General features: G+C 38.0%; 2 protein-coding genes across 3 annotated transcripts in view; one reads left to right on the top strand and one right to left on the bottom strand.

The window, feature by feature from the left end:
• ABHD18 (abhydrolase domain containing 18) overlaps positions 1–14,385 on the bottom strand; it is a 22,809-nt gene extending 8,424 nt beyond the window's left edge. Inside the window, exons 1-9 of the mRNA XM_082316046.1 lie at positions 14,333–14,385; positions 11,046–11,211; positions 10,100–10,208; positions 6,742–6,826; positions 5,517–5,617; positions 3,737–3,815; positions 3,553–3,647; positions 2,755–2,772; positions 276–414 (exon numbers count right to left, since the gene is read on the bottom strand). Of these exons, the coding sequence (XP_082172172.1) occupies positions 276–414; positions 2,755–2,772; positions 3,553–3,647; positions 3,737–3,815; positions 5,517–5,617; positions 6,742–6,826; positions 10,100–10,191 (609 nt within the window). The 5' untranslated portion in view covers positions 10,192–10,208; positions 11,046–11,211; positions 14,333–14,385. The remainder of the gene's footprint in view (positions 1–275; positions 415–2,754; positions 2,773–3,552; positions 3,648–3,736; positions 3,816–5,516; positions 5,618–6,741; positions 6,827–10,099; positions 10,209–11,045; positions 11,212–14,332) is intronic.
• A 149-nt stretch (positions 14,386–14,534) lies between these two features.
• MFSD8 (major facilitator superfamily domain containing 8) lies at positions 14,535–27,042 on the top strand. 2 transcript variants are annotated; one of them, XM_082316357.1, is made up of 12 exons: positions 14,535–14,706; positions 16,212–16,297; positions 17,332–17,375; positions 18,553–18,793; positions 19,144–19,224; positions 20,577–20,721; positions 21,361–21,419; positions 22,499–22,607; positions 23,736–23,870; positions 24,255–24,358; positions 24,460–24,719; positions 25,483–27,042. In XM_082316357.1, exons 1-12 carry the CDS (start codon positions 14,615–14,617, stop codon positions 25,696–25,698), a joined length of 1,572 nt encoding a protein of 523 aa, XP_082172483.1. In that variant the 5' UTR covers positions 14,535–14,614; the 3' UTR covers positions 25,699–27,042. The 2 variants fall into 2 exon arrangements, with proteins under 2 accessions (XP_082172483.1, XP_082172482.1); XM_082316356.1 differs by having other exon boundaries at positions 19,111–19,224; positions 25,483–27,040.
• The last annotated feature ends 263 nt before the right edge of the window (positions 27,043–27,305 follow it).

The following is a 27,305-nucleotide window of genomic DNA, read 5'->3' as shown; positions in this document are numbered from 1 at the left end:
AAAAAAACATAATTATGTGAGAAGATTATATTCTTATTAAGCCTGTCAGGAGATGGCTGACAAAGGGCTCGATGATTTGTCAGTAGTTATTGAGGATTATACTAATTCTGCACCACAGAGCATGAGAATTGCCAACAATTTCTTTCTCATGGATCTAAATGTTTATTTTAAAGTACTTCTGAGAGGAACACTGTAAAAGAAATTATTTCCGTATGCTAAAGAATCAAATGAGAAGTTAAAACAAAAATTACCGAACAGGAAATATAAAAGCTTACATGTCCTCCCATGGATATTCCAGTCATCCCTAGCGGTCCATAGCCTTCTCTCTCTAGCCAGTGCAAAAGAGCTGCCGATTCTAGAACAAGAGCTCCTCCCATCACAAACAGGTCCGAGACATTTTTTAAACATGACCGTCTTTTCTCCCCAGAAAAGGAAAATATAGGATTTATTTTCTAAGATTAGATTTTGACAGTTCTCATCATTCTATACATACTTTTATACAAAGCCTGATCACAATCCCAGAGAATTTTGGAGCTGAACTCCTGTTGATTCAACAGGAGAAAAAGCAAGTCCAGATTCTTTGGCACTTGTACTTTTTCATCTAAATGAGGACTAGAAATAGATACCTGCTAAGTTTCTAACGTAATATCACTGACAGCCTGCTCTTCTAGAAACAGATATTACCAACATTAGAATCTCATTAGTATTTATCTTCTGTCCTGTAAAGTTATAATGGATCTTTTAGAAATAGAATCAAAGTGATACAGTCCTTGACATACGCTATCTCATTTGCAGAAACAATCCTTTTTTCTTTTTTTTTTTTTTTTTTTTTTTCTTATTTACCTGTTTTACATCATTGAAAAATTGCACACAACATTTGAAGAGCAATCAGTATGTCAGCTTTGGAAGCACTCATCAGTGTCACTGTAAGACTGAAATTGTAAAGTGGGAAGTTTGTCACGGTACTGAGAAATTCATGTAGTGTACTGCAAAGCATTAAAACACAGAAGAAAAAAAAAGTAGAAAGCTATTCAGCTGAACCATCAGAAGGACTCTAAAAAGTGAAAAAAAAATGTATTTTACAGAGCAATTAATACACCTCTCATTTGGGGAGGGGAACTGCGTATTTTCAGTATCGCACAGCCAGGTTACAAAAGGCTCCTGGCCTCTTCTGCACGCATACGATCACATTTGAGACACTCTGAAGCACAAGGACAAAGCTTACTGTGCAAGCCACAGGAGAAATGAACATAGCTGCTGCAGACCAGTATTCACAGGCTAATGTAATTCTTTCCTACAGAGTTGTTACCAGATTCCTCAGCCCTCTCCAGCTGCTATATTTACTAAACACTGTTTATTAACTAAAACACTGCTGCTTTGTAACCTTGTATCGAAGAGTGACAATTACTGGTTGGGGTATTACACTGAGCACTTCCCTTTCAAAGACTCCTTCTCTACATCATGCAAATACTAAGCTGTCAAACTGGACAACTGAGAACAGAGTTAGAAATATCCTTGCCAAAATATTTAATTTATTCTTTTGCGTCAGATCCACAATAACCAGGAAAAAAACACCAATGGATGTATTCCAGCACACACACTCTCCTGTCACTTTCCTATAATCTTACACTTCTAAATGCAATAATAAATATATGTTTAAATATATGTTTAGATGCAGTAAATAAATATATGTTTAAGCAGTTTTCCTATCAAAGAAGCAATTTTAGAACAATCATCTTAGTTGGTAAATGTAATTCACTATCTTTAAAAAAAGTGGTTCCTATGTCACAATAAATAAAATTCAGCATCTGCTTTGGAAAAAAAAAAAAAAAACAACAAAAAACTAGAAATTATTTTTCAATTAAAATTTTCTCCTTAAAAGTAATTTTTTTAAGTTTTTGGATTTAGGAAATCCAAACACTGAAATCTAAATAAAATCTAGAAAATCTAAAATTCTGTAGTGTGAGACAGTGCTCCTGGTGAAGTCCTAATAGAATGGACAGGTTTAAGAATAATTCACCTTCTGTGTGTCTTCTGCTCATGTTAAATGTCCACGTTACGATTAAAAAGGACTAAAACACCAAGTCATATTTGGCCTTTAAGAAATAGTGGTAGACTAAAACCACAGCTTTGCCTCAGACACATATACTGTTGAATTCTGTTTATACTCCAGTGGTTGGGAAAATGTGAAAAGCAAAGAAACAGGACGGCCTGTTTTTAGGCTTCTAAATTCACATTTAAGAAACTGACTGAGGGAGCAAGTCCTGTAAAATACTGAATGTTGCATAGTTTCCACTGACTAACAAACAAGCAACACCAGATTTATTTATGTGTCTCACTGTAAATCCTTAAAATACCTTGGAAAAGCAAAATCTTAGCTGTTATAACAGCAAAATACACTATCTGACCAAAGATTATTCACAGTTGACTGAAATATAACTGCAGCGTTTGTACATGCACAGGTGTCAATCAGGAAAATGAACTGGTACTTGCTGCATCTCACTCTATACTGCAAGTTCATCTTGTGCAAACTTTCCTGATCACTGTGATCTCTTAACACAAAAAATGACAAAGCAGTTTAGCAAAGGGCAGACAATTTCACCTTAGCAGGTTACTGGTGGTCCATGCGTGGAATTTTTTTTTTTTTTCTTAATAAGCTATCAAAGTTTATACTACTTTGAGCTTCTTGAGGGAAAAAAAAAAAAAGTGATATTTCAAAAAGACAATATCCATGAATGTAACAGTAATACTTACAATTGATCCTTAGGTTTTCTACAGCCATGTAGAAGACTCAAGTTAAAGAAAGTAAAAAATTTCTATATAAAAACTGGCAATTAAAACAGAAAATAAAGATAAATCACATACATAAATAGCGTGGATTAATTAAAATTTGGAACTTAAATTCCAGATGTTTAACTGGAACTAAATCAAGTTAAATGTAGTTTGATGATGTAATTTGCAACATAAGATTTTACTTTTGTCAGGTATATGGGTAGGAAAAAAACATAACCAGAATAACAGTGTTATAGAAGTTGCTGATGAGTTGATGACAGGACAGAACTTAACTTTTTTTTAAAAAACAAATCTTAAATGGTGGCAATAAGTTTGTCAAAAGTACCTGAGGGACCAAAGGGTTGCATTTGAGAAGGGAAAGCTGGAGAGGCAACTTTCTTTTCTGTCATTAATACACCCAGAAGTCACACAGTATGATGTAGAATGAATGCATAGTTTTCACTCTGTCATGGCTAAAGGAATCATATCCGTACTTTGATCAGTACACAGATTCATATCAGAACTTTTACTCTAATGACTACAGTAAGAAGCTGTAGAAGACATCTTCCAAAAAATCAAAAAAGCAATACTTGGTGTAAAAGGAGCGTATTATGTTAACTGTGTTCCACTTTGTGTTTCATGCAATGGTCATACTTCGCTCTGTGCTTCTATCCACTGAGAAGTCCACTGGAAATTGATCCACAAAGTAGATATCATACCAGTGTGATAAGCCTTCTACCTTCTGGAGAGAATGTTAAGAATAACTATCATGCTTTCCACAAAAGGATATAATAAGGATTTTCTAGCAACAGGGAAGCCATACAGGCTTCTTTAATCATTGGGCGTGCCATCAGCGTGCGTCTCCTCCAGAAGTGCTAAAGATAAGATATACAAACATATATTAAGATAAAATCTGATTATTTAATTTCTCGATAACAATCAATTTTATATTTTACATACTCACATGATCTCCAGTGCCTGCTAAATGAATGCACACAGGTCTGTGCTTGCTATTCCATCTTCTGGGTATGATGAACTGAAATCTATGAGAAACAAACACCTATTTGAGCAAAGTAAGTGTATCTATTTACAAGCTGCACCAGAGAAATTACTCTAAAAAAAAAAAAAAAGAATAAAGTATTTTCGTAGCCCATGCAGGCAAACTGCCAGCAATTCAGCAATATCATTTTTCATAAATACATCCAGCAAAGAAAGGAATCCAAAAGTAGGACTGAATAAATGCCAAACAAGAAAAGGAGCCAAGCTGAAAGATCATGTTCCTAAAAAAGGCTGCTACCTCATCATCACAATTTAAATTTTGCAGACTGGAGAAATGGAACTTCAGATGAAAAGCAGCCTAAACGAGTATGACTGGCTCTCCTAGGCGGCATTGCTATTTTTCTCCTGAAGGCACAACAGCTGAAATTGAAGATTAAGATGAGCAATATATTTATTACAATAAAAACCAAAAACTCAACATACAAACCATGAAACTATTCTATATATGCAGCATCAATCACTTAACGTCTTCTGCTGCTACTCAAGTTATTTACAGTCTAACTACTGGGGGGGGGGGGGGGGAAATTACTTCTAAGTCACTAGTATTTTCCTCACAAGACAGAGCACTGTTACATACAGCAGTGTTACACTTCAGAAAAAAATATTCACACAATGCACAACGATCTTAAGGGAAATTTGTAGACCATTTCAAAACTGCAACAATACTGTCCAATGTAACAATTAGCATAATTTGACTACAAACTGTAAGAGAACATTGATGAGGAAATAATCAGTATACTATATTTTTCAGTATGGTGCTACTTAGTCCAATAATGTTAAGAGACAGTTTCTTCCTCTAACCAATGGAGAGGTGGAAGAGAACTGATATTCTGACTATCAAACTTTTTCTGACACTCCTTAGTGTTACATGTTTAAGTACACCTAAAAACACCAACTGGTAATACTGATAAAATTGTCAATGCCAGTATTAACTTGAGCTGACAAACTTATGTTTAATTTTTAAGTTATTAAACAAAGATGAGAAAAAAAAATTCCATCATGAAAGTTCACCTCTAAACTAAAAGCAAACAGAAATTATGCTCCCTTTCCAAACCCACTCCTCAACAGCAAAGCAGTGTCAGTGTGAAACCAGCAAAAATGCCGTTAGGTGTCTTCTGACTATTAGGGGTCATCCAGCTTTCTGTGAGGATGCTTTTTTTTGGGCTTGCCAAGTAAGAAAGGCACCAGATTCTCTTGCTACAATTAAATGAACTTACTACATCAGTACACATGCAATATTTTTGTATTCAATGTAAACGGAAGGGTGGAATGGTTCCTTCAAATATAACATACTTCTTTCATATAAACAGCTTCTCCTGCTACGTATAAAACAAACAACTACTGTGCTGGCTATAGTATCCTTCATTTCCAGCACCCTGCTCATTTGGAAAAAAACAAACAAATAATTAAAAAAACCCCAGTGTATCCTTAAAAAAAAAAGACATACTTTGCTAGGGGATTTTTTTTTTTATTTACACACAGATTAAACTATCACATGAATAAAATGCATTTTCACCTCTGAGACCAAAATCTATTTCAACACATTAGTACACAAACCAGTTTGAAATATTTTACAGATAATTTGTGTTACAATAAATCAGCTTCACAGTAACACTACTTATAGACCACTCTTATTTCTCTGCAGTACTAGTTTCAGAAAGGAAATACCGCTTGGTTTCTCTTACCTTGCTACAAGAGATTCAACTGGCAGTATACCTGGCACATAATGAGCCAATGGGGAAATGAAGTGCCCCTCGAGGATTTTACAGTCGGATTGCTCCTCAACCTACAAAGAGAAAGGGATGAGAGTATATTCCATATCACTGTTTAACTTGCTCTCCAAGCCAATCTCTTAAAGTAGAAGAATTTGTTATGGGATAAAAATGTGCTTAAAAAAACCCAAAGCTGAGGTGTATTTCAAATACAGGGATACACATTACCAACACAGTCAGAACATTTGTTTGAAACTTTGCTTTTATTAAATGACCTATTAAAGGAATCAAGGAATAAAGTGTAATGCTGTCCCATTTTAAATAACTTCCATAACACATACTAAGTTTTGAGCATTTTTTTGAGCTTTAAGATCTGACATCCCACCCCCCAGCTATTGTATTATTGGGGAAAAAAAAAAACAGTATCTGTATAACCACTGCTTTATTCTCTCAGTTTCCTTCCATTCTCCACTAGTCGCCAACGTGACTGCTCATTTTCCCATCCCTTCCGACCCCGTTTCACATTTTTGCCGGCGCCTCCTAATGCTATCCACAGCAGCTCAATTAAAAAAAACAAATCAAAATAGCAAACTGTTTTGATTATATAGCAAAGTATTTAGCTTACCACAGCATTGACCACCAGTGCATTTATTTGACTTTAGAATTACTCTTCATGTCTGACCCCCTATTCACACTTTCTAGAGTGAAAAGTCTTCAGGACAATGATTACTTCCATCTGCACACCTCCCTTGGAAGCACAGGGCCTCCTTCTTCCGATCAAGAACATTTGAGAACTCTCACTACATTGATTTCTTTTGCCTCTACAGCCTCATTTCCTCTTCCCTCATAGATCAATTCTAATGTTCTTTTCTTGATACAGAACAACTGGGAACACCAGTGAAGTCAGTTAATGCCACCAGTGATGAAAACCGGTGATCAGCAAAAGCTAACTGAATGCTGTCAGAGGTGCATTCACCACCCTGTCTCTACGTACTCCCTAACTCAAGTCCCCAGTTGCCAATCCCAGCAGCAAATAATGCTGTGATAACGTCAGACATCACGAAAATGTAGATTCACAGATGCAATTCTTCTACCCCATAAAAGCAGTCTGGTAAGTACTTAGTTGATTTCACCTTTATATACATACCATCAGGAAAATAAATTTAGTTAAACTGCATCACCTCTTGCTTTTAAGTACCTTGTCAATGAACACTGGGTAATCTTTCGAAACCAGCGTCTGGCATTTTTCCCTGTTTCCAATAATCTTTCTGAATTCAAATATTCTGTTGAAAGGAAACAAGTAGAGAAGATTCAACTTTTAATCTAAAAAAAAGAGAAGATATATATACATAAAAAAAAAAAAATTCAGGAGCTAAAGTAAGCCACAAAGAAAATAAAAGTTATGAAGCCAGGTTTGCATTTACAGATTAAGCAGGTTACCATAGGGTAGGTATATAAAAATGTTTTTAATTTAAAAAAAAAAAAAAAAAAAAAGGCTCAGGGACATTGCTTGAGGTTGCACAGCTCTTAAATAGTATTTTACACCTGGTATGTTGAAAACTTATGCCATTTTTCAGGGCCAAATTAAGACTTAGCAACCTCCTACACTTACACATCCTTGTAGCCACATTGGGGCAATACAGACTGAATGGGTGAGAAACAGGCCGGACTGCCAACATCAAAGCGTAGTTGCCAGCGATCTGAACTCTAGCTGGAAACAAGTTACCAGCAGCACTTAGGGAAGTTCATGAATGACACAAACTGAAGGGTGAGGTTGATAGCTGGAAGGTAGGGCTAGCATTCAGAGTGACCTGGATAAGCTGGAGGAACAGGTCAACAATCATCGTAAAGCTCAACAATAAAACTGCAAAAATCTCGCAGCTAGGACAGAACAGCCTGACGCAACAGTACAGGCTGGGAACTTCCCAGCTAGGTAGCAGCTCTGCAGGAAAAGGCACGGGGTTTCTGGTGGACAGCAAGCTGAACGCGAGTTAGCAGCCTGTCCTTGCAGCTGGGAAGACCAATGGCATACCCTCTGCATTTAGCAAGAGGGCAGCCCGCAGGTCAAGGGAAGGGGGTTTGCACTGCCTGGGGAACAGAAGGCTAAGGGGCAAATCTAGTTGCTTTCTTCTGCTACTTAAATGGGCTGCAGAGTCTTACAGAGAAAATGAAACAAGACTCTTCTCAGAGGTATACAGTAAGGACAAGAGGAAATGGTTGCATGTTGCAACATAAGAAATTCCTACAACACTGGAAAAGATTGCCCAGGGAAACTATGAATAATCTCCATCCTTACAGGACTTCCAAAAGTCAAAGGGATGAGGTGCCAAGTGACTTGAATCAGCTAAGAAGTTAGCTTTGTTTCGAATATGGATTTGGACTAGATGCCCTCAAGATGGCCCTCTCAACCTTAAATACTCTATACTAAGAATAACTTGCTCATTCTTATGGTTGTAAACACACACAACGATGTTACCTGACCAACTAAACCAGCAGATGTGGGTGGAAAGTACAGAACAACAGTGTAACAGGAATGATCTGTCCACCTTCCCAACACCAGAGAAAACCAAACCAAAAGGACAGAAAGAAAATCCAGTTTACCACCATATCAAAAATAGCTCCACTATATAGCCTTTCCTTTTCTTATACAGAACAGCAAGCGCATTATGTATTTCTGAGAAAATAAGGGTAAAGGTATGAGAGGTGAGTGTGGAGGGTAAGCTAAGTGCAGAAATGTTTTGCTTGACACTAAATCCTCTAAAAATACTGCATTTATGTATTTCCTCTGGAGTTAGGAGAATACGAGGAATTTCAACTCTTGCTAATGAGTTGAGGATAAAGCATTACGATATCAACAGTCATCACACCAAGGGTGCGCACATAAAACTTCAGATTACATCGAGGCAGGGTACTCTGTAATATCAGTGAATCTCAGTTAATGCTTCAACTATAAGAAATTTAATAATTTCTTCTAATGGAGCTTCACGGTGATCAGTTTAAAAAAAAGAAAAAAAAAAGATGACGCTGACACTGTTTCTGGCATGATAGGGCATGCACACTGGGGAGCGGTACTCCCTCCTCCCATTAGCCACTGTGAGCAGCCAGGAGGAGGTGGCATTCTTCCTTCTTCATCCAGGTGAAGCCAGGCTGCTGGGGAACAGCTCATCTTCTTCCCAGTCAGAGGCAATACATAGAACAAATTCTTCTTCCACTTTTCAGACCAGCAGGCCAGCAAGCCTGCCTCCTGTTTCCCCCACAGCTTTTGACCTCATGCGAGACATTTTTTTCCCCCCCTATGAAAAAGGAAGAGCCATAGCTGATACCGTTATTGCTACCAGCAATGCTTCTTTATTGCTGTTTGGCATTAGTGTGATTACCCTTATAGACACCGTGCAAGAGAAAAGCCTTGCCTAGTATTGCAACAGCAGAATTAGTCAGAAGTTCCCCTATATAGATAGCAATTGTGTTGGGTGAAGATTGGGACGGGGGAGTGAAACTTCATCATGTCTCACCAAGAACCTAAAAACTTTTAAGGGAGGGTTTTGAGAACGTTAAAATGTCCCATTTCAGATACACACACACACGTAACAGAATACAGAAATGCTGCAATCAAAACAAAACCCACATTTTTGCTCATACCAACAAAAAAAGCAAACTAAACTTTTTAAAAAGCCAACATTCTCATTTTGCAGGAAAGTCTGCTACTTACGAGAAAAATCAGCTGAAGACAGACATATAGAGCAACCCAAGTGCCATTTCAAGATGAGATATTTCACTTGCACTTAAAACCAAAAAACAACGCCCCACATAACTCCACTGCTATCCACAGTGGACAAACTTTTATTTCAGTATTTCTTTAAAATTTTCTTTATTGATTTTCAATACATAAGAATTAGCTTATTAAATGCAGATTTATCATTTCCTATTTAAATACTACATGATGCAGAACACATATTCAGTCACTTAATTTTTAAACTTAAGAAATGCAAGTGCTCAACTTCCAGGTGTTACTCTTAATAATTAATAAAAATCAGCAAATATTTAAAAATTAAGAGGCACTTCCTTTCCCCCCCCCTTATTTTCAAGATATCTAAAAAGAAATGAGTTTACTACTTTGGGCTATGAGAGAAACTGCCGATTACATGTTACACGTTTAAAGCTCATTATTTTTAAGAAGGTACAGAAAGCTAGCAAGATCGTCTTTAACGTTAAACAGAACAATTCCTCTGCACAAATTCAGCAACTTTTGTTTTTAGAAAACACTTTTCAGAGATGCTGCTTGAAGTATGTTATCATAAGTGAAAAATGTAATTGAACACATATACATTCTGTCAAGAAAAGCCTCTTTAAACACAAACATTTAGCAAATCCCTTTAAGACTTCTTTTAAATCCAGTTCCTCCCTTGGTATGGAAACATATGATTTCCTGAACAAAACCAACTTCAACACTTTTTTTTTTTTTAAATACAGGATAGTAACAATTGTTGGTACTTCAAGGGTTGTTTTTTTCTTTTAATATAAAGTACTGTTTATGCTGCTATTTTTTAACAAGTCACCTTTTCAGATCCTCTGGCTTTCCCCATCCTCTGATGAAAAGTTTAGTGAGGAGAAGCTTTCTGTACAAGACATCTAATTTACTTACACCCATTAGCAGCAAACTGACATCTGGAAAAAAGAACAGGTAAAAACAAGGCCGTTAAAGGGGTTAACTTGAGTGGCAAGTTCATTGATTGTAACACAAAGGAGGCTCTTATTCTGGTGTCTGTATTAATGAAAAGCCATATCATTTTATTTCAAGAAGTTAACCTTGACATTCAGGTCAATTCTTTTCATTTTAAACAAAATACAAAGGCAGTTAACACAAACTCTAGCTTTTTTATGAAAATGGAATTTAGGAGTAGGAATTTAACATGCCTAATATAACCAGAAATTTATCACATAATTCATGACAAGCCAACTGAAGAAGCACGTAAGGTCACAGAACTACATCTTCAACCAGTCCTAACTGTATTTTACTTGAACCGATAAAACAAAGAATGGCACTGATCTCTCTCCTGTCAATACAGCTATGATGGCAAAAACTTTTCAGTCACCATGGGCTTTCATAAACACATCTCAGAATGGAAGCTTGAAACTATATTTGGTTTTAAACAACCAGAAGACTAGATCTCTAGCTATGTAATTATTCGTTTATAAAAAAGGAAAAAAAAAAAAAAGTAGCTCCAGTCACTGATGCAGAGAAAGCTTATTTTTGTAAACTTCTCTTCATTGGTGTCTTAAACATGTATCCTAACCCTTATTTTATCCATTCTTTTGCAATTTTTGCCAACTCATTTCTTACGGTTTTGAAAATGATGCTCCCATTCCCTTCAGGGAAGAAATCATACCATCAAAATCCTTACCAGTATTGCTTCTCTTTCAGCAAATACAGCTGAAAGCCAAATATAGCTAAAGCCAACAGGATTTTAGGCAGCTGGGTATTATTTTCAAAGCAATACTTACTGAAGTGAACAGGGAGCCACTACTGTGCTCTTCCAATGAGGAAGGAAGGAGGGGAGAAAAAAAAAAAAAAAAAAAAGAGAAAAGAGAACTCAAATCTGGTTTCTTGGTCAGCAGGACACAGGTTGTTCAATTAAAAACAAAAAAAAGGTCCAGGATCTGTGTACACCTAAGAAAACAAAAGATTTAATAATCAAAGACTTAGTAAGTTACCTTCGACTATTTTCTAGTCTTTCCAGATCCCTCCATACTAAATGGTCTAAATAACTTAATCACACTCCAAAAGAGCATAATATAATTCATGGTTGGGTGTTGTTGGTTTTTTTTGTTTTTTTGGTTTGTTTTTTTGTTGTTATGGTTTTTGTTTTTTTTTTTTTTTTTTTTTTTCTTTTCAATCCAAAGTTAATTTATTCTGCCACACTTTAATATGGTCATTCTTAGCATAAACTTGTCTGAATATAACAAGTTAAAATTGTGGTCAGATTAATAAATACATCCCTTTGCACTTCCAAAAAGCCAATACTTAAGAACCAATATATAGAAAAAAGAAAAACGCTATAACACCTAGAGTAAATTACTATCAAAACAGAAACTATAGACAACTTAAGGTACCTGAATACTAGAACAAGTATCCTAGCAAGCCACAATGGTTCTCCGTTCAGTCATTACAGGGCAGAAATAAATACCTGAAATCACCAGAAAGTCAAAGTGGGGACCTTCTATTTTAACACTGTAGAAAGTGTTAATTCCTACTCCACCAGCCCCAAACAGCTGATTCTGTAATCTTATTATTCTCATCCATAATCCTGCTTGGTCTAATAGAATCACAACCTCAATACAATCTTTTTCCTTGCCCACTCTGGAGGTATCCATTGACCTCACGTGCTGTTGGGGTGTCAGATGGCAAATGTTTGCTAGCCCCTGCAAGATCCCTCCTCTGCTTTTTGGAGCAGGCAGGCAGCTTGGTGTTTTCCTGGTGCTGGAAGTGAACTAGGTGGTGGAGGCAGGGACAGCAATAGAGAGTGGACCCTCTATGGGGCCAGGAAGACAGTTCAGAGTGAGTACACACAAGGGTAAATTATGCTGTCAAAAATACACTAAAACTAGATTTGCAGTTCTATTGATACAATGCTTACCAGTAATTGCGAGAATAAATTTTAACGAATGCTTTGATGCTTAGCAAAGCAGCCTTGCATGTTTTGTTTCGTTGTTTTTTGTTGGTTTTTTTTTTGTTTGTTTGTTTGGTTTTTGTTTTTTTTTTGTTTGTTTGGTTGGTTTTTGGTTTTTTTTTTGTTTGTTTGGTTGGTTTTTGGTTTTTTTTGTTTTTTTTTTTTTGTTTTTTGTTTTTTTTTTTAATTCTCTCCAAAATAAAAGCCAAATAAGAGAGAAAACAAGAAGATGTTGATTTTGCTCTGAGTTCGAAGGCTGGCCTGATGAGCTCTCTCTGTTGCACCACGGGAATGCCAAAACAAGTTTCTAGACAAGTACATTATATTTAAATGCACCACATTGATTGAGGTGAAAGGGTTGTCTCATCCTGTATTCTATTTCATTGAGTGAATAAAACTCTAAAGTAATTCAGGATATTTCAATTACTCAGATTCAAGATTAAACCACTACTGGAAAGAGTACAGGAAACACTAAACCAAAAAAATATTCCAAGTACGTGAAGTATGTTGTATAGAACTTCTCAGAAATATTACTGAGATAAAACAGTGGTCATTTTGTTTATCTTAGCAACAAAAGGGAAGGACATGCTTCAGTCATTGCCCATCAATGTCTACACATAAAGACAATTACAAAATACTTTTACTGTCAGAAAAGGCAAATCCAGCTGTTGGAGGCTGAAATTTTATAACTTCACAGAAGTAAAGAGTGTATTTTAGCAGTGAGAATTTGAATGTGAGAAAAGAATCAGCAGAGATTGTTTCAGAATGCGACTGGATTTCCACCACTTGATACCACACAGGTCACATCATGATCCCTTTGTAAGACAGGTCAGCTGGAAGCAGTGACCCGACAGAGATGCTGCATAGTTGTGTAGCTCAAGAAACAGTACCTGTGTTATGAATATTCAATGAGTATATTGCTAACACAGTAAGACTGACATAATTGTAAGTTGTGAAGAGAAATCATAAGATACAAAGGCACATTAACGAGTGATCCATTAAAAAAAAAAAACCCTACATTCTAAAATAGTATTTTCCAGAGAAGACAACAAGGAAACCTAGAGATAAGTTATAACTAGGCTCTTGCTCTAGGAAGAGTGTTTTTCTTTGCTTCCAGAACCCTCATACTGCATACTAACTATAAATTTTTTATGTGTACACTTATTTCATAGAAACACACACAAAAATCCATCCAAAATCCAATACATAAAAGGTTAGCTATTCCTTTTTACCCAGTGCATGCAGCTTCAGTTACATGAAAACCACCACTGGAAAGTGCATAAAGACTTTACTAAAGGCCCAGACTACTGCTTGTATACATGAATATGAAACAGCTCCCACCAAGAAGTCAACCTGAAAAAGCCAAGAAGGTACATCTGTTTTAGAAAGCTCCTTAACTTCCCTGCCCTGTTACTTTTTTAAAAATTCTCTCTTCCAATTAATGTCAGGTCATGCTTTTTTTTTTTTTCCCCCCCTTTCCCTCCAATAGAAGAAAGACCGCTTAAAAAAAAAAAATAACCACAAAGAAGTCACGGCGACAATTCAGAAACAAGCCTCACAACAATTTCACACGATGGGGCAGAGAGGAGCCTGCAGATAAAGCCAAGGGCCTAAGCCAGCAGCCTGACACCGACGGCCGAGCAGCTCCCCGCCGCTGCCTGCCTTTCCTCCGCTCGCCCTCAGTCTGTTATCAGGGACGGGGAGCCTGACCCGAGCTTGTACCGGTCCAAAGGGCAGGGCTCAACCGACGGTGCCCTGCCGAGCCCGGAGGCTGCGGCTGCCGCCCTCCCCAGCCTCACCGCCGGCTCGGGGAAACCCCCTCGGGCCGCCGAGCCCTCGGCCCGCCCCGAGCGGGACCCAGGCGCTCCCCCGGGCGGCCGCGGGGAGGCCCGTTAACGCCCCGAGGCGCGGCGGGGAAACAGAGGCCCGCGCCCTCCTCAGCCCCCCGGACACCGAGTCCGTCCCGCCGCGCCAGCACAGGGGTCCGGCAGCCCACCGCGGGGCTTTGGCCGCCTCAGCCGGCGGCGGGGACACGCCCGGGGCCGGGCACAACAACCAGCGGGCCCCTCCTTCCCGCCCCATCCCCTCCCGCCGCCCCGCGAAGGTCGGTCGGTCACTCACCGACCCGAGGGCCCGGCGCCGCCGGCGCTGAGGCACCGCATGGGCGGGCGGGAAGGAGGGAGAAGGGCGGGGCCGCTCTCGCGGGCGGGCGCACGTACGCAGGCGCACGTACGCAGGCGCTGAGGGGAGACGCGCGGGAGGCCTCTGGCCCCGCCCCACGCACGTGACCAGCGCTCCTTCCCCGCCCCGCCCGCCGGCCGTGTCGCGCCGCGCCGCGCCGGGGTGGTGGGGGCCGCGGGTGGATCGCGGCGGGACGGGGCTCGGGAGCGGCCGCGGGTGGGTATGGCGGCCGCGGTCTCCAGTCCGGAGGTGGCTGCTGAGGGACAAGAGCCGTTGCTGAGTGGCGGAGAGGCGGCGGAAGGGGAGGAGAGCAGGTAGGGGCTTGTTCCTCACCCGCGCCCCTCCGTTCTGAGGCGGTGAGGCGCCTCCTTGTGCGGCGCCAACGGGCGCCCCCCGTCCCTCCCTGCTCCGGGGGCTTGAGGCGACCCCCCCACGAGTCACTCGAGGATCCACCCGTGGGTGACAGCTCCCTCTCCCCGCCCTGCGTGGGTGCTTTACCCCGCAAGGAAAGCCCAGGCTTGAGGGAAGCCGCCCCGGGCTGGGGAGCGGGGCGCGGCAGGGGCCGCTGCCCCGGCGAGGGCTGCCTCCGCCTGGGAAAAACGGGACCCGCTCGCTTGGGAAGTTTCTAAAAAGCATAAAAATCGATTGTTGTGGTGCTGAGGTATTTAACAGCACTCTTCTTGTGTGGGCAGCAGTTGGCCACTTGTTTTTTTTCCTTCTGTCAGGAAAACAACAACATCTTGCATGTGTAGGGGTGGCTGCTGCTGCCGTCCGCGCTGAAGCGCTCTCCTGCTTGAAGCGCTTGATTTACCTAAAATCTTGAAAGTAACCAAAGGCAGCATATGTATAGCATGTGCACGAGTTCGACTGACTTTTTCTTATGTGTGACCGGCAATAAGATTACAAAGTACATTTAGAAACATCGTTTATGTGGTTAAAGTTTCATTGAACCAAGACACTTCAATGGTGTAAACATTTCTGAAGAAATAAATGTAGAAATCATGCTGTGAAATAGCTATATTAGCTTTAAAATTGTGTGTGTGCCTCAGTCTATATATGACTTACATAAGCAATGTTTATAAACTATGTTCAGGCTTATACAACCTAGGTCCGCATCTTTTGGACAGAGATTGTTTCGTTTAGAATACTTCAAAAGAAGTGAAGAACCCTGAAATATTATTGCTTCTGAAAAAGTACGTGGATCTCAGAAGGTGCTTGTGAATTTTAGAAACATAACTTCCTGCTCACAAAGTTTGTAACTTCTGTTTTAAATTTTTTTGCAGCCCTTACAATCTTCACCAGTATCTTTTACACACGTCTCTTACATTGTATAGTTATTTTCTCATGGTGAGAAGAGACTGGCCATACCTTTTAGTCTAATCAATAGTTGTTCACGTTTGGGTATTTTTTGCTGTAAAGTCACAGTTCTGAGAAGATGTCTGGGGTTTTATGGTTTAATACGCACTTTTTAAAGCCTTTACGTGATATCTATGATGCTCCAAAGTGTCTATTCAAAGACACTGCAGAACTGAAGAGCTCTCTAGATAAAGATCTCTCTGTGTAACATTTGAATGCAAGAGTACGTGATAGCATTTCTACTAGTTTCTTAACTTGTCAATCTATTATTTCTCACTGAAAAATTAGCTTGCTTCTAAAATAAATTCTTTGTATTCTTTGCTGTGTGGAAGTCCATTCCTGCATAACGATTTACACAATTGTATTGAGAAGTTTGTGAAAAATGTTTTCAGTGTCATGTGGGAACAACCAGAAGAGAATCTGATAACGATTTCTTTTTCTCTTGACTTTGGTTCAAAAACAGGGAAGTTGTGGAAACACAAGAGCATTATAAGAGCAGGTGGCGATCCATCTGGATTATGTATCTTACTATGTTTCTCAGTAGTGTAGGTGAGTAAACACAGGTGGATTTCAGTGTTATTTGCTTAATGAATGTTTTTTTTTTTTTCCGGTTTGACAATTACAGGGTTTTCTAGATTTCAACTACATAGCTCCTGTAATGCTACTGTTCTTTTATAACCCTAAAAAGGTGCATTTTCTGATTCTTCAAAAGAAAAGATATGACTAGCAAATCAAACAAAGTTACATTTAATAAGATAAGTTAAATAATACTCTGTTTTGAGACTAAGTAACGTATTACTTAAATCTTTGTTTTATGGCTTTGTAATAATTCGGGGTAAAAGGTAGTGACAGATTAAGGTTATTGCTCAGAACCAAACAAAACAAAGGTCACACTTTTATCATCCAACGTGAAATTCCTAGGGCATGAAAACAGAAATAATGCTGAGTTCTTAAGAGGTAAGATCTTTGTAGGAATGTATGTTATCTATTTCAAAATGTGTATGAGGGGTTGTTTTCTCCTACGGGATTTTGCGTCTCCACCACAGAACAAATTACTGTTTCCTTCCTAAATAACTGCCCCTGGAAACAAGACTTGTGTTGATTTTTCACTTACGGTGATTTTCTGTGGGCCTAGAAATGATCTTGAAAATCATAGGATGCTTCAGTGATTTTTTTTTTTTTTAATTTAATGAATTAAAATTTCTGTGATAAGTGAATGCAAATATGTCAGTATATCAAGAAATTCTTTTTACTCTGGGGGCCTTGTTGTCTTTCCATTGGGAGGAAAAGTCCCATGCAGTTTGCTTGGCACATCAGTATTCTTTTCATAGGAGTTTTTTTGTTCAGTGTGTACGCACCTATAAAAGGTTTTTTTAAAAATAGTTCGTTCTGTTAGAAGGAATTATCACTCCTTAAAAAATGCACATAATACATAGTTTTTTCAGGTGACAGACTGATGCACAGTTTTAGACTATAATGCACTTAGGAGCAGAAGAATCAACCTGTAATAACTGTTTCAGTAAAGCGAATTACTGATAAACATGGCAAAAAGTAATTTCAGTTATGTTTTTACTGCATTGCAGGTTTCTCAATTGTAATTATGTCTGTGTGGCCATATCTCCAAAAGGTTTGTAAATATGTTGTCTTTCGTTTTTTTTTTTTAATTAATAAGAACAGAAAACTCCTGCTCAGAGAGTATGTAATGCAAAACTTAGCATTTTATTTAGGAAAAGAAACAGTAAAGGGAAGTGTGTGGTTATAAGAGACTTTTATTTTGCCATCGGCTTAGACAGCTTTCATTATTTCATGTAAAATCTGTCAGTTGTTTTCCTGAATTGATAAAGGTACATCATAATCCAGAAATGTTTGGTTTTCCAATGTAATTTCACTGTTTTCTTGGACAGTGAATCAATAGAAATCTCTTTATCTGAATGCGTTTGTAGTGTTAAAACATAATACACAAGGTTTGTCTGCGTTTTGGAAAAAAAAAAAAAAGGAAGCTGAAGGTAGTAGTTGCTCTGTAAATGTCAGATTGTTGTACGTAGACCTTCTTGATATTCTTAACAGGGAATTGCCTGTGTTCCTGGATAGTGTTTTTAGTTTGTTTGGGGTTTTTTTTCCCTCTTTGTTCCATTCTTGTTAACAGTGGCATAAAAGGTCTCTAAAACTTCAAATTAATCTGTGTTAGGATTTTACTGCTCCTGGAATTGTAGAAGACAGTTTCAAATGCAAGTTTGGAAAAACTTATCGTGGGCAGGGTCCTAGAGGTATCGTTAAAATTGAGGCTGGTGCTGAATTCTTCGACAAGAAAAGAAAATGCATCATCAGCCTTGTAAATCAGGATAGATTCAGGCATGTGCAGAGGTGACTTAAGGGATTCCTTGCTCCTGGCATGTAAACTGTCTACAGCCTATAACATCAGCAATGCTGTATGAAAACTATTTGAGTTTGCTGCAAGTGAACCGTTTCCAGTCTCAGAAGCAAAGCTCTTTTTATTGGTTTGGTGCATTGCTGGTGACAGTTAGCCAAGGTTTATTGCCCCAGACAAAGTCCTATGTGAAAACAACTGCTTCTGAGACCCAGAGTGGTGTATTTATATTAAACACCGCACAATGATGTCATGCAGACACGCTAATTGCTTTAGCGGTAGCTTAGGTTTGACACTGCATTGCACAGTGCCGTATACCTTCAGAATTACAGTGCAGAGTCTTAGGTATTTGAGGTACTGATTTTAAAATGGTTTTGTTGATACTGTAAAATACTATAATACTTTACCCATAAGATTGATTAATTTGTTTCTGCAGATTGATCCGACAGCAGATGCGAGTTTCTTGGGCTGGATCATAGCTTCGTATAGCATTGGCCAAATGGTTGCCTCTCCCCTGTTCGGCTTATGGTCCAATTACAGGCCAAGGAGAGAACCTCTCGTGGTTTCAACTGCTATTTCAGTAGCTGCTAATTGTCTTTACGCCTACGTCCATGTACCTCATTCACACAACAAATACTACATGCTGACTGCGCGTGCTCTTGTGGGATTTGGAGCAGGTAACCACAGCAGGATTTATGTTTCTGAAAATTATTACATTCTGTGTCTTGTGCACGATAGTTAACATGGTATTTTAGTACCAGATTTACCATTATGTGAATGATAACTTATTACTTAACAAAGCAAAGAGTGGGCCAATACTAGTTTATAATAAAATTGTGTAATTGTGCAGTTGTGTATAAATAGTAGAGGGAGTGCTGGTGTTCTGTTTTCTTGCAAAATAAGAACCACTCCCCCCTAAAATAAATGTAACTGGATAATTTAAGAATATAACTTAGTATTTACATGAATGCTTTCTTGGTTTTGTTTTTTTAAGGAAACGTGGCTGTAGTTCGATCATATATTGCAGGTGCCACTTCTCTTAAGGAAAGAACAAGTGCCATGGCCAATACCAGTGCCTGCCAAGCAGTTGGCTTCATATTAGGACCAGGTAAAGCATATCTTCTTTCCTCACTTCTCTAATACTTTTTAGGATGAAATTGGGCATTGGAAGTAGGAATCCTCAGCAGCTGTATGTTGGGGATTTTAAGGCATAGTTTGTCAGTGGTATCAAAATTGAATAAATGGGATCCACTCACATATACTTGTGTATGTCAATATAAATGAAATATTCTAGACCAAAGAAATTCTAATTGTTTGTAGTTAAAAACTAGCTGTTTTGGATTGCTGGCTGCAGGAAAAACAAGTTCCAAGATACTCTGTTGTACCTGTAACATTACTGTACTTGGGCAAATATTTCCACCTTTCCAAAATGACTGAAAATTTCACCTTGCCTCACATGTAGTGGAAAATAATATTCAACAGATCTTTCTGATCTTGTAGTGATGATCACAAAATCTTCATACTGGCAAAAATTTTAAGACATAGCACAGGTATTACAGAGATCTTAGGGAACAAAGAGCACCAGGGGTGTTTGTTAGGTCAGGTGTAGCTGTGGCTCCTGAGATACTCTGTCTACTTCGTGGGAGAAATGCGTTAGACTTGCCTTGTGTTGTAAAGAGACCAGCAATTTTGTCCTAAACAGCCTCTACTGATTACTTATCTTTTATAGCTGGAGATTAAGATTATCCGATTAGTAGAGCTGAAGTGCTCTGTGTATGGCAATATAATGAGGTGAATGTTTAAGGCTGAAAGTTTTTTCTCCAGTTGATTATTACTAGTGCTATTGATAGAGCATTAAAGGGCCTGCAGCAATAAAAAAATCTGCATTCTTTGTGTGATTTGCGTAGAGTATAAGTTTAGGTAGTTCCCTTTCCTAATTTGATAGGTACTCTCAGTCTGTTTCCTAACAGTAGTAAGCAAATGACCTGATCTTACAATCTTTTGCTCTGCACCAATTTGAATTTTAATTAAAAAAAACCCCACAGCTTCTTTTCTCTCTAGCTCGCCCTTAGCAGGAGGGATAGTCCAGTCCCAGGACCAAAGTTTTGCATGTAGGAGGAAGAGGAAAAAGAGTAAATCAGCTGTCTGCACATGATCAAGAAAACTAACCATTGGTACACTCAGAATTCAGCTCCAGTTCTTTAAATGTCATGCTGTTATTTATACAGTGTGTTTGTGTGTAACCAAGTAGTTCTCTGGCTAGTTGAGATCCCACTGATATCCATCAGTTTATTTAGAGTAGGATTCTCAAAATGTAAAAGGTTTGACAGGCGTAATATTTAAATTTCCCTTAATAATTAGAACAACTTTGCTTATCCAGCTTTATATGTTTATTCTATATGTGTTCTAATATTTTCTTAATGATTATCAAGATTTTCTTAATACATTTATGTTTTTAAGTTTTTCAGACATGTTTTACACTTATTGGAGAAGAAGGAATAACATGGAAATTAGTTCATCTTCAGCTGAACATGTATACGGCACCAGTTTTATTTGGAGCTCTCTTAGGGGTTATTAATATTATTCTCATCTTTGCCATATTCAGGTAATCAAGTCAAAAAAGAGAAATATTCTACCTTGTTTTAGTGGGTGACTTGTAACTAATAGTATGCTGCTCAGAAGGAGGAGTAATAAGCCTGAAATCTGAAGCGCTGAAACTATAAGCTGTTATTTACTTTTCAGGGTTCCTACCTTCTTTAATATATATCTTTTTCATTATGCTCATAAATTAATCATAGTGATGTTACAGCTAAAATGTAAACTGATGAAAAAAGTTCAAGCTGTTACATTATTAGCTTAGCCTTTATATATTTTTAACGTTGATGATGGTTTCTGCCCATGTTTTTCCTCTAAAGAGAAATAAGGTTAGCTTGTCTGTAGGGTTCTCACGGTCTGCGTCTTTCCTTTAAGGATCTCGAGGGGAGATTTTTATGCATTATCTCATTGGTGGCAGTGAGGGGAGGGGAGAGATGCGCACAAATATGGGATATTCTCCACTAGAATATTTTCTTTCTTGAATACGGTGGTTTTCACTGCAGTCAAATATAGACTGCACAGATGTTTAAAGGAACTGGGAATGACTAGAATATAAGATTACGCCATTTAGAATGATTTTCATAGAAACTTGACTCAATAGTAGATCGAATAAATATGTGTATTAATGAAAACAGTTCTAAATTTCTAGAGAGCATCGAGTGGATGACATGGGACGGCAAAGCAAAAGTATCAATTTTGAAGGAGAAGGTACCTATGCTTTCTTGAAAACTTACTCTGTGATTACAATTTTGGAGGTACTCTCTTATTGCATGCAAGCATTTAGAAGTATTCTAAGGTCTGATGCATTGGGAACTAGGAAAATAGGCTACATCTCTTTCTAACTTGTCTAGAAATCGCTTCACGTTCGTGTTGTGTCCATAGTGCTGTCTGGTAGCAAAGAAGAAAAAAAGAAATATGGTGTGGATCCTTCCAGATTTTCACCCTGGAACTGTCTTTTCCAAGAGACAGGGTTAAGTGAATATGGACATAAAAAAAAAATGTCCCCTAACTTCTACTCTGCAGTCATACTTTTTTTTTGTTTTGTATCACGCTGAGTAATATTGTTATTGCATATCAGCTCTCACATACGGCATCTTACTAAAAGGTGTATGTTGTATAAGTAAATTTGGTTGGTGAGACTAAAGTACAGTAATTGCCACATACAGTGCAACAGCTTATGTTCAATATATACCCTTTTTGTATGCAGTTCAAATTTTTTAAAACGTTTTGAGTATCCCTTTCACTTGAAGAATAAAAAGTATATGAAAGGTCATCTTAAACCTCTTAAAATCTATGGAAGTCACCAGTTTCAGTAATGTATTTGTTTTCTGTTTAAAAAGGGAGCTGTATGTGCACACCACACATGGGTGTTTTGTGTATGAAAAGGCTATGCCCAGGTTAGAGGAACAAAGGCTCTGTGGTAGTGCAAAGAATTCTACTGCGTGCTTTTGACCTTGCAAGAGGAACAGAAAGTGGTTTGCTTTCCATTATTAAGCTATTTAAAGAAGTCTGCTTATTTCCCTGTCACCCAGCATTACAGTGGTAAAACAGATGGTACAACCAGTTTGGAAATCATTTTCCCTCATTGTCAGAGGAACTGAAGTTTCAACAATTCCATTTTGATTTAAAAACATTACACTTAGATTGTCAAAATATAACTGCCTAGCTGCCCACCAACCTGCATGCTACGTACTTAACAGAGTAAGGAAATCATTACTGTTTGTAATTTGTGGTGGTGTAAAAAAAGCTCGGTTTGCAGTTTAGGTTGTTCTTTTGTTTTGTCGCAGAAAGTGGTGCTCTGGATCAGGACGCAGAAGGGAACGTTGACCATGTTGCTGTGGTAGCAATCAATGTTCTTTTCTTTGTCATCTTGTTTGTGTTTGCTGTCTTTGAAACGTAAGTTTGCCTATTTTCTCTCAAAATACTTAGACGTGTAACGTAGTTAGACTAGGTGTGCATGTAAAGGCTTTTCTGTTGCACTCATTTTCTTAACCGTACTCTTCATAAATAGAAGTCCAAACCCATATGCAATCAAATTGATGTATACTGATACAGAGTAATGAGTTAAAGGTCAGTAATAACTAAAAATACGTGGCATACAGTTTGTGGTATATGAAACATTAACGTAAAAGCTTTTGAACGGATGCAAACCCATATCCTCAACTTTTTAAGTGCTAAAAAAAAAAAGTAGCTTAACTTGGGCTACCTAAAATCTTCAGAGAAAACTGTCTTCAGTTGAGTACTTTGTTCTATGCTTTTTATTCTGATTTTGTGTAATATCTTAGTATGATTCTGATTAGTTCTAAAAGCCCTAGTGAAGCTCTTATTTCAGTAATGATTAAAACAATTTTTTGATACAGTTAATGCAATTGTATTCATAAATACGCTATTTTATATGACTGGGGCTTTTTACCTGAAGAGGTATGTTATTCACTCCCAAATTTTCTGTGTGTAAGAAAATAAGTAAAACATAACAACATTACCTCAGACTGAAATATACTTCATTTTTTTTTAATTCATAAAATGCTTTGAGGATGTACGATTTATTTTGTAAGTTTTTTGAGCTCTAACGTAGCTAAAATTTCTTTTAACAATTTGTCTCTGTCTTAATTTCACTAGTTTTAGAAAACTGAGCTCCTAGAGCCTGGTTGGTTGCTAAAACTGAAACAGGATTAAATGTTTATTATTTCTGTACTCACAGGGCCTGATTTTTGTTTTTTCTCTCTCTACTACTCTTGCTTTGCTTTAACTCCATCATCTTTTCATGAACTATCGGAAATAGATTAATGATGCTTCAGAGTATGGCTGGTGTAATGCAGTTGTCAATTTTGTCTACTGGATTTAGTTTTAATAAACGATGCATGACAGAATTAGTTTATAACTAGCCTGTGTTTTCTGATATGCCCGTCAGGAGGAAAGGCTTCTGTACCACTGTGTTTGATGTTTGGGACAATATATGTATGGAAACAACTGTATAGAAGAAGGTTTTTTTTTGATTAATGTAATTTTGTTCTGTCAATTTAGTATAGCTACTCCATTGACAATGGATATGTATTCCTGGACCAGGAAAGAAGCTGTTTTTTATAATGGAATAATCCTTAGCGTGGTTGGCATTGAATCGGTTATGGTTTTCATGGTGGTTAAGACACTATCTAAAAGGTAAGTTTTTGGAGTTTATCAGAATCTTGTTATTTACGTTAGCTAAGTGTGAAAAGCTTTAGGGCAAGGCCAAATCTGTGTTGCTTAAATCTTTTACTTGTTAATGAATTTGGGTTTACTATGACAATGAGGTACTTCCAATTTGGACGCAGCCGTGATGCTGTGGTTGTTCTTTATTCTGTCAACATAACCCCCTTCCTTGGCTGTCTTTTACCCTTGAATCACAAGAAAACCAGGTTGTCAGTTACCATGATTTTGCAATTTTTCTTGCAGGTGTTTTGATCAGGCATCTTTTCCAAAAACTAATGGGCTATGTTGTTAGCACCTTGACAAATTTTACTTCAATTAAATGATATCTTTAATTGTAATTTCATTGTTCAATAGGACTGGTGACCGTGCCATACTCCATGCAGGCTTACTGATCGTCTTGGTTGGATTCTTTATCTTACTGCCTTGGGGGAAAAAACTACCAAACATCCAGTGGGAAGGTATAATTCAAGTCATACTATAAACTATCATCATAATGGTTTTTTTGAAAGCTTTTTGTTGTATTTTTTTTCTTAATGGCACGCATAACTTATTTTTACAGAAATAAAGAATAACTCCATTCCCAGAACAACTTCCACTGAAATGTTAATGCCTTTCTGGAGTCTGCAAGCAATGCAGCTTCCATCCAACCACACGGTGGAACCCGTAGGCTGCCCTGTCACGCAGTCCTGGTGCCTGAATACTCCGATGATCTATCTGGCCCAGTATATCAGCTCTGATGTACTAATAGGATTGGGCTATCCAGTTTGTAACGTCATGTCCTACACTTTATATTCAAAAATTCTAGGACCGAAGCCTCAGGTAAGCATGATGACTAAACAGTTTATTCCATTTGCTCTCCAGGACTTGCACCCTCTTTATTAGAATGAGGGATCTAGCTAACATTCCTTTTGTCATTAGCCAGATAATAATACATTTCAACTGGGGCAGAAGTTTCCAGGAACTCTAATCTTTTTTTAAAATCCAAGGCAAGTCCCTAGAGGAATTAGAAAGCAAGGCTTGCACTACAATTTATGGCAAATTTACAGCGTGAAAATTTCAGAACTGCTAAGCCCAAAGCTTGTGACTTTCATGACTGTTCTGGAAGAGTCATTTTTGTAACAACCAATTATATATTTGGAATATCAGTACAGAATAATGTTCCTCTTACTGAGTATATTATATAAAGACTACAAATGCTATGATACCTCCAGTTATTGACACTTTACAGTGGTGAAACACATAGCAAGCTGATATTACTGCTTAACAAAAAATTTTCTTCCTTTTTCAACACTTATCTCATTTTTCTCATGTTATATTTTGCTGCAAGAGACTAAATACTTTGAGCCAGAATGCCTTTTTATTAGAAAGCTATAGAGTATGTAGCTCAGTGGAACCTTCAAATTAATGCTTAGAGAAGCTGAGCAGTACTCTTGGAAACAAAGGACTCCGGTATCTTAACGAGTTAAGATAGATACACAGTTGCTTAAACACTTCTAAATTTTCTAATTAGGATAATTGGCGGGAATTAGTGGCAAGCGAAATGATTCCTGTGTCACTAACATAAGCTTTTGATCTTCTGTAGGGTGTCTACATGGGATGGTTAACTGCCTCTGGAAGTGGAGCGCGAATACTGGGGCCTGTTTTTGTGAGCCAAATATACACTCACCTCGGACCACGTTGGGCATTTAGCTTAATCTGTGGAGTAGTTGTAGTCTCTCTCTTACTCTTGGAGATAGTATACAAGAGACTAATTGCATTTTCTGTCAGATATGGAAGGATGCAAGAAGAGAATTGTTAAATATGTATTTAAAAAAAAAAAAAAAGTAAAACCAACCAGAAATAATACTTTAGTTTATTACTGCTTTTTAATGAGGAGTACCTAACCACTGACCTTGTTGGCTGTATGCTAAGAACTGTAGACCTGTACTTACACATCGACAGAACACGTAACTTGGTCACATCCTAATATATGGTTACACCTGCTGCAACAGAGCTTTTGTATCCGGCTTTTCTAGCAGCAGAGGAAGGGATGTGAACAAGTTAGATCAATGCAGTGGCATGTTTGAAGTGTGTACAGTTTAAGTGATGCAGCTGTGTACTGACTGCAGCTGTGAAGGTCACGGGTTACGTGCATCCTTTCCAGAAAGAAGTAAAAGAAATATTTATCTTGATTCTGTGAATCAGGATTAGTGACTCTTTTGTAACTACAAGATTAGTTGAGCTGCATGCACTTTGTGTGGAAACATCACTACTTAAGTGAACCTTCTGATGTTCAGTTTGCTACCTTGTAAGCACTGGTTAATAATGTCTCACTGTGGAAACTGTTACGTATCGGTACATCTCCAGGACTGCAAATGAAATGTGTGACAGAATTGTAGAGGAAGGTAGGTGCCTACTTCACAAGCAGTTTATGTGGGATTTGGGTTAAGATTAAGTAGGTTAAGAGCCGTTGCAAATCACAGCCTCAGCGGCTGTTACTTGAACTACAGTGAACCATACGTGCAATTTTTCTTCTGTGGTTTAGCGGAATGCCTTTTTGTAGCGAGAAAGATTACCTGCACAGAGTTGCATTACATACAGCTTTTCTTAACTTTACTACAAGAAGGAAATACCAAGCATGATAGTTTACACTTTCGCTGTCATTTGTGAGAATGAATGCACTGTGCTGAGCAACCAGTGTTACTTAAGTAAAAAGGAGGAAACTGTGGCTCCTCGGGTATTGACTATTATTTGTAGACTTATGTTTTCTGATAATGTAGTATGGGAAACAGGAATTTACAATGTTTGAATCATTCAGTGTTTATTTTAAAAAGTGAAATAATTTTCCTTCATAGTGGGGCCTAAGCTCACCTGTACAGGTTTGTTTTATCTGTTTCAATACTACCGGAGAAAAAAAATCTGGAACAACTCCAGTATGAGAGTTGTAGCTGCTGCTTAACGTGTCTAATATTTGATGCCTACTGAATTTATTAAATGTAATTAAGTATTCCTATGTAATCAATTGTTCAAACACTAAAAGACTACTGAATTAAAAGATTATTTTTTCAATACTGACTGAAGGGAATACAGAACTTTTATTCTCTCTTGGGCTTTCCTGCTGCAGAATCACAAAGTGTTATGAAAAAGGACTTTGCTTTTATAACCATTTCTTTATATGCTAATTCATAATAAATAGTACCAGAAATACTGTGTTTTGGTGGTAAAACCAGATTGCAAAATGAAGTGCTTAAAGTTACAGCAACCAAAAGTTACTTCAGTCATGAGAAATTGGTGTTAGTTTAAACATGAGAAATGCAAGAGTTTTCAAAATGGGTAACAGGGTTAGGATTTCATGTTCTACAACTCGGTTTGTGCTGAAAGTATCTATGTTGTAGGGTGTTTATTACTATTGCTCTTCAGGCTAGT

The sequence above is a fragment of the Platalea leucorodia genome (assembly GCF_965183815.1).
Source record: "Platalea leucorodia genome assembly, chromosome: 6".
Lineage (NCBI taxonomy): Eukaryota > Metazoa > Chordata > Aves > Pelecaniformes > Threskiornithidae > Platalea > Platalea leucorodia.
The sequence above is the reverse complement of the archived record's forward strand: the minus strand, read 5'-3'. Positions and strand labels throughout refer to the sequence as shown.

Excerpts from the sequence above, each read along its gene's own strand:
- MFSD8 (XM_082316356.1), top strand. The coding sequence starts at position 14,615 with ATGGCGGCCGCGGTCTCCAGTCCGGAGGTGGCTGCTGAGGGACAAGAG. Across the intron at positions 18,794-19,110 it reads TCTTGTGGGATTTGGAGCAG|GAAACGTGGCTGTAGTTCGA; the intron begins GTAACCACAGCA and ends TGTTTTTTTAAG. Across the intron at positions 23,871-24,254 it reads GTTAAGACACTATCTAAAAG|GACTGGTGACCGTGCCATAC; the intron begins GTAAGTTTTTGG and ends ATTGTTCAATAG.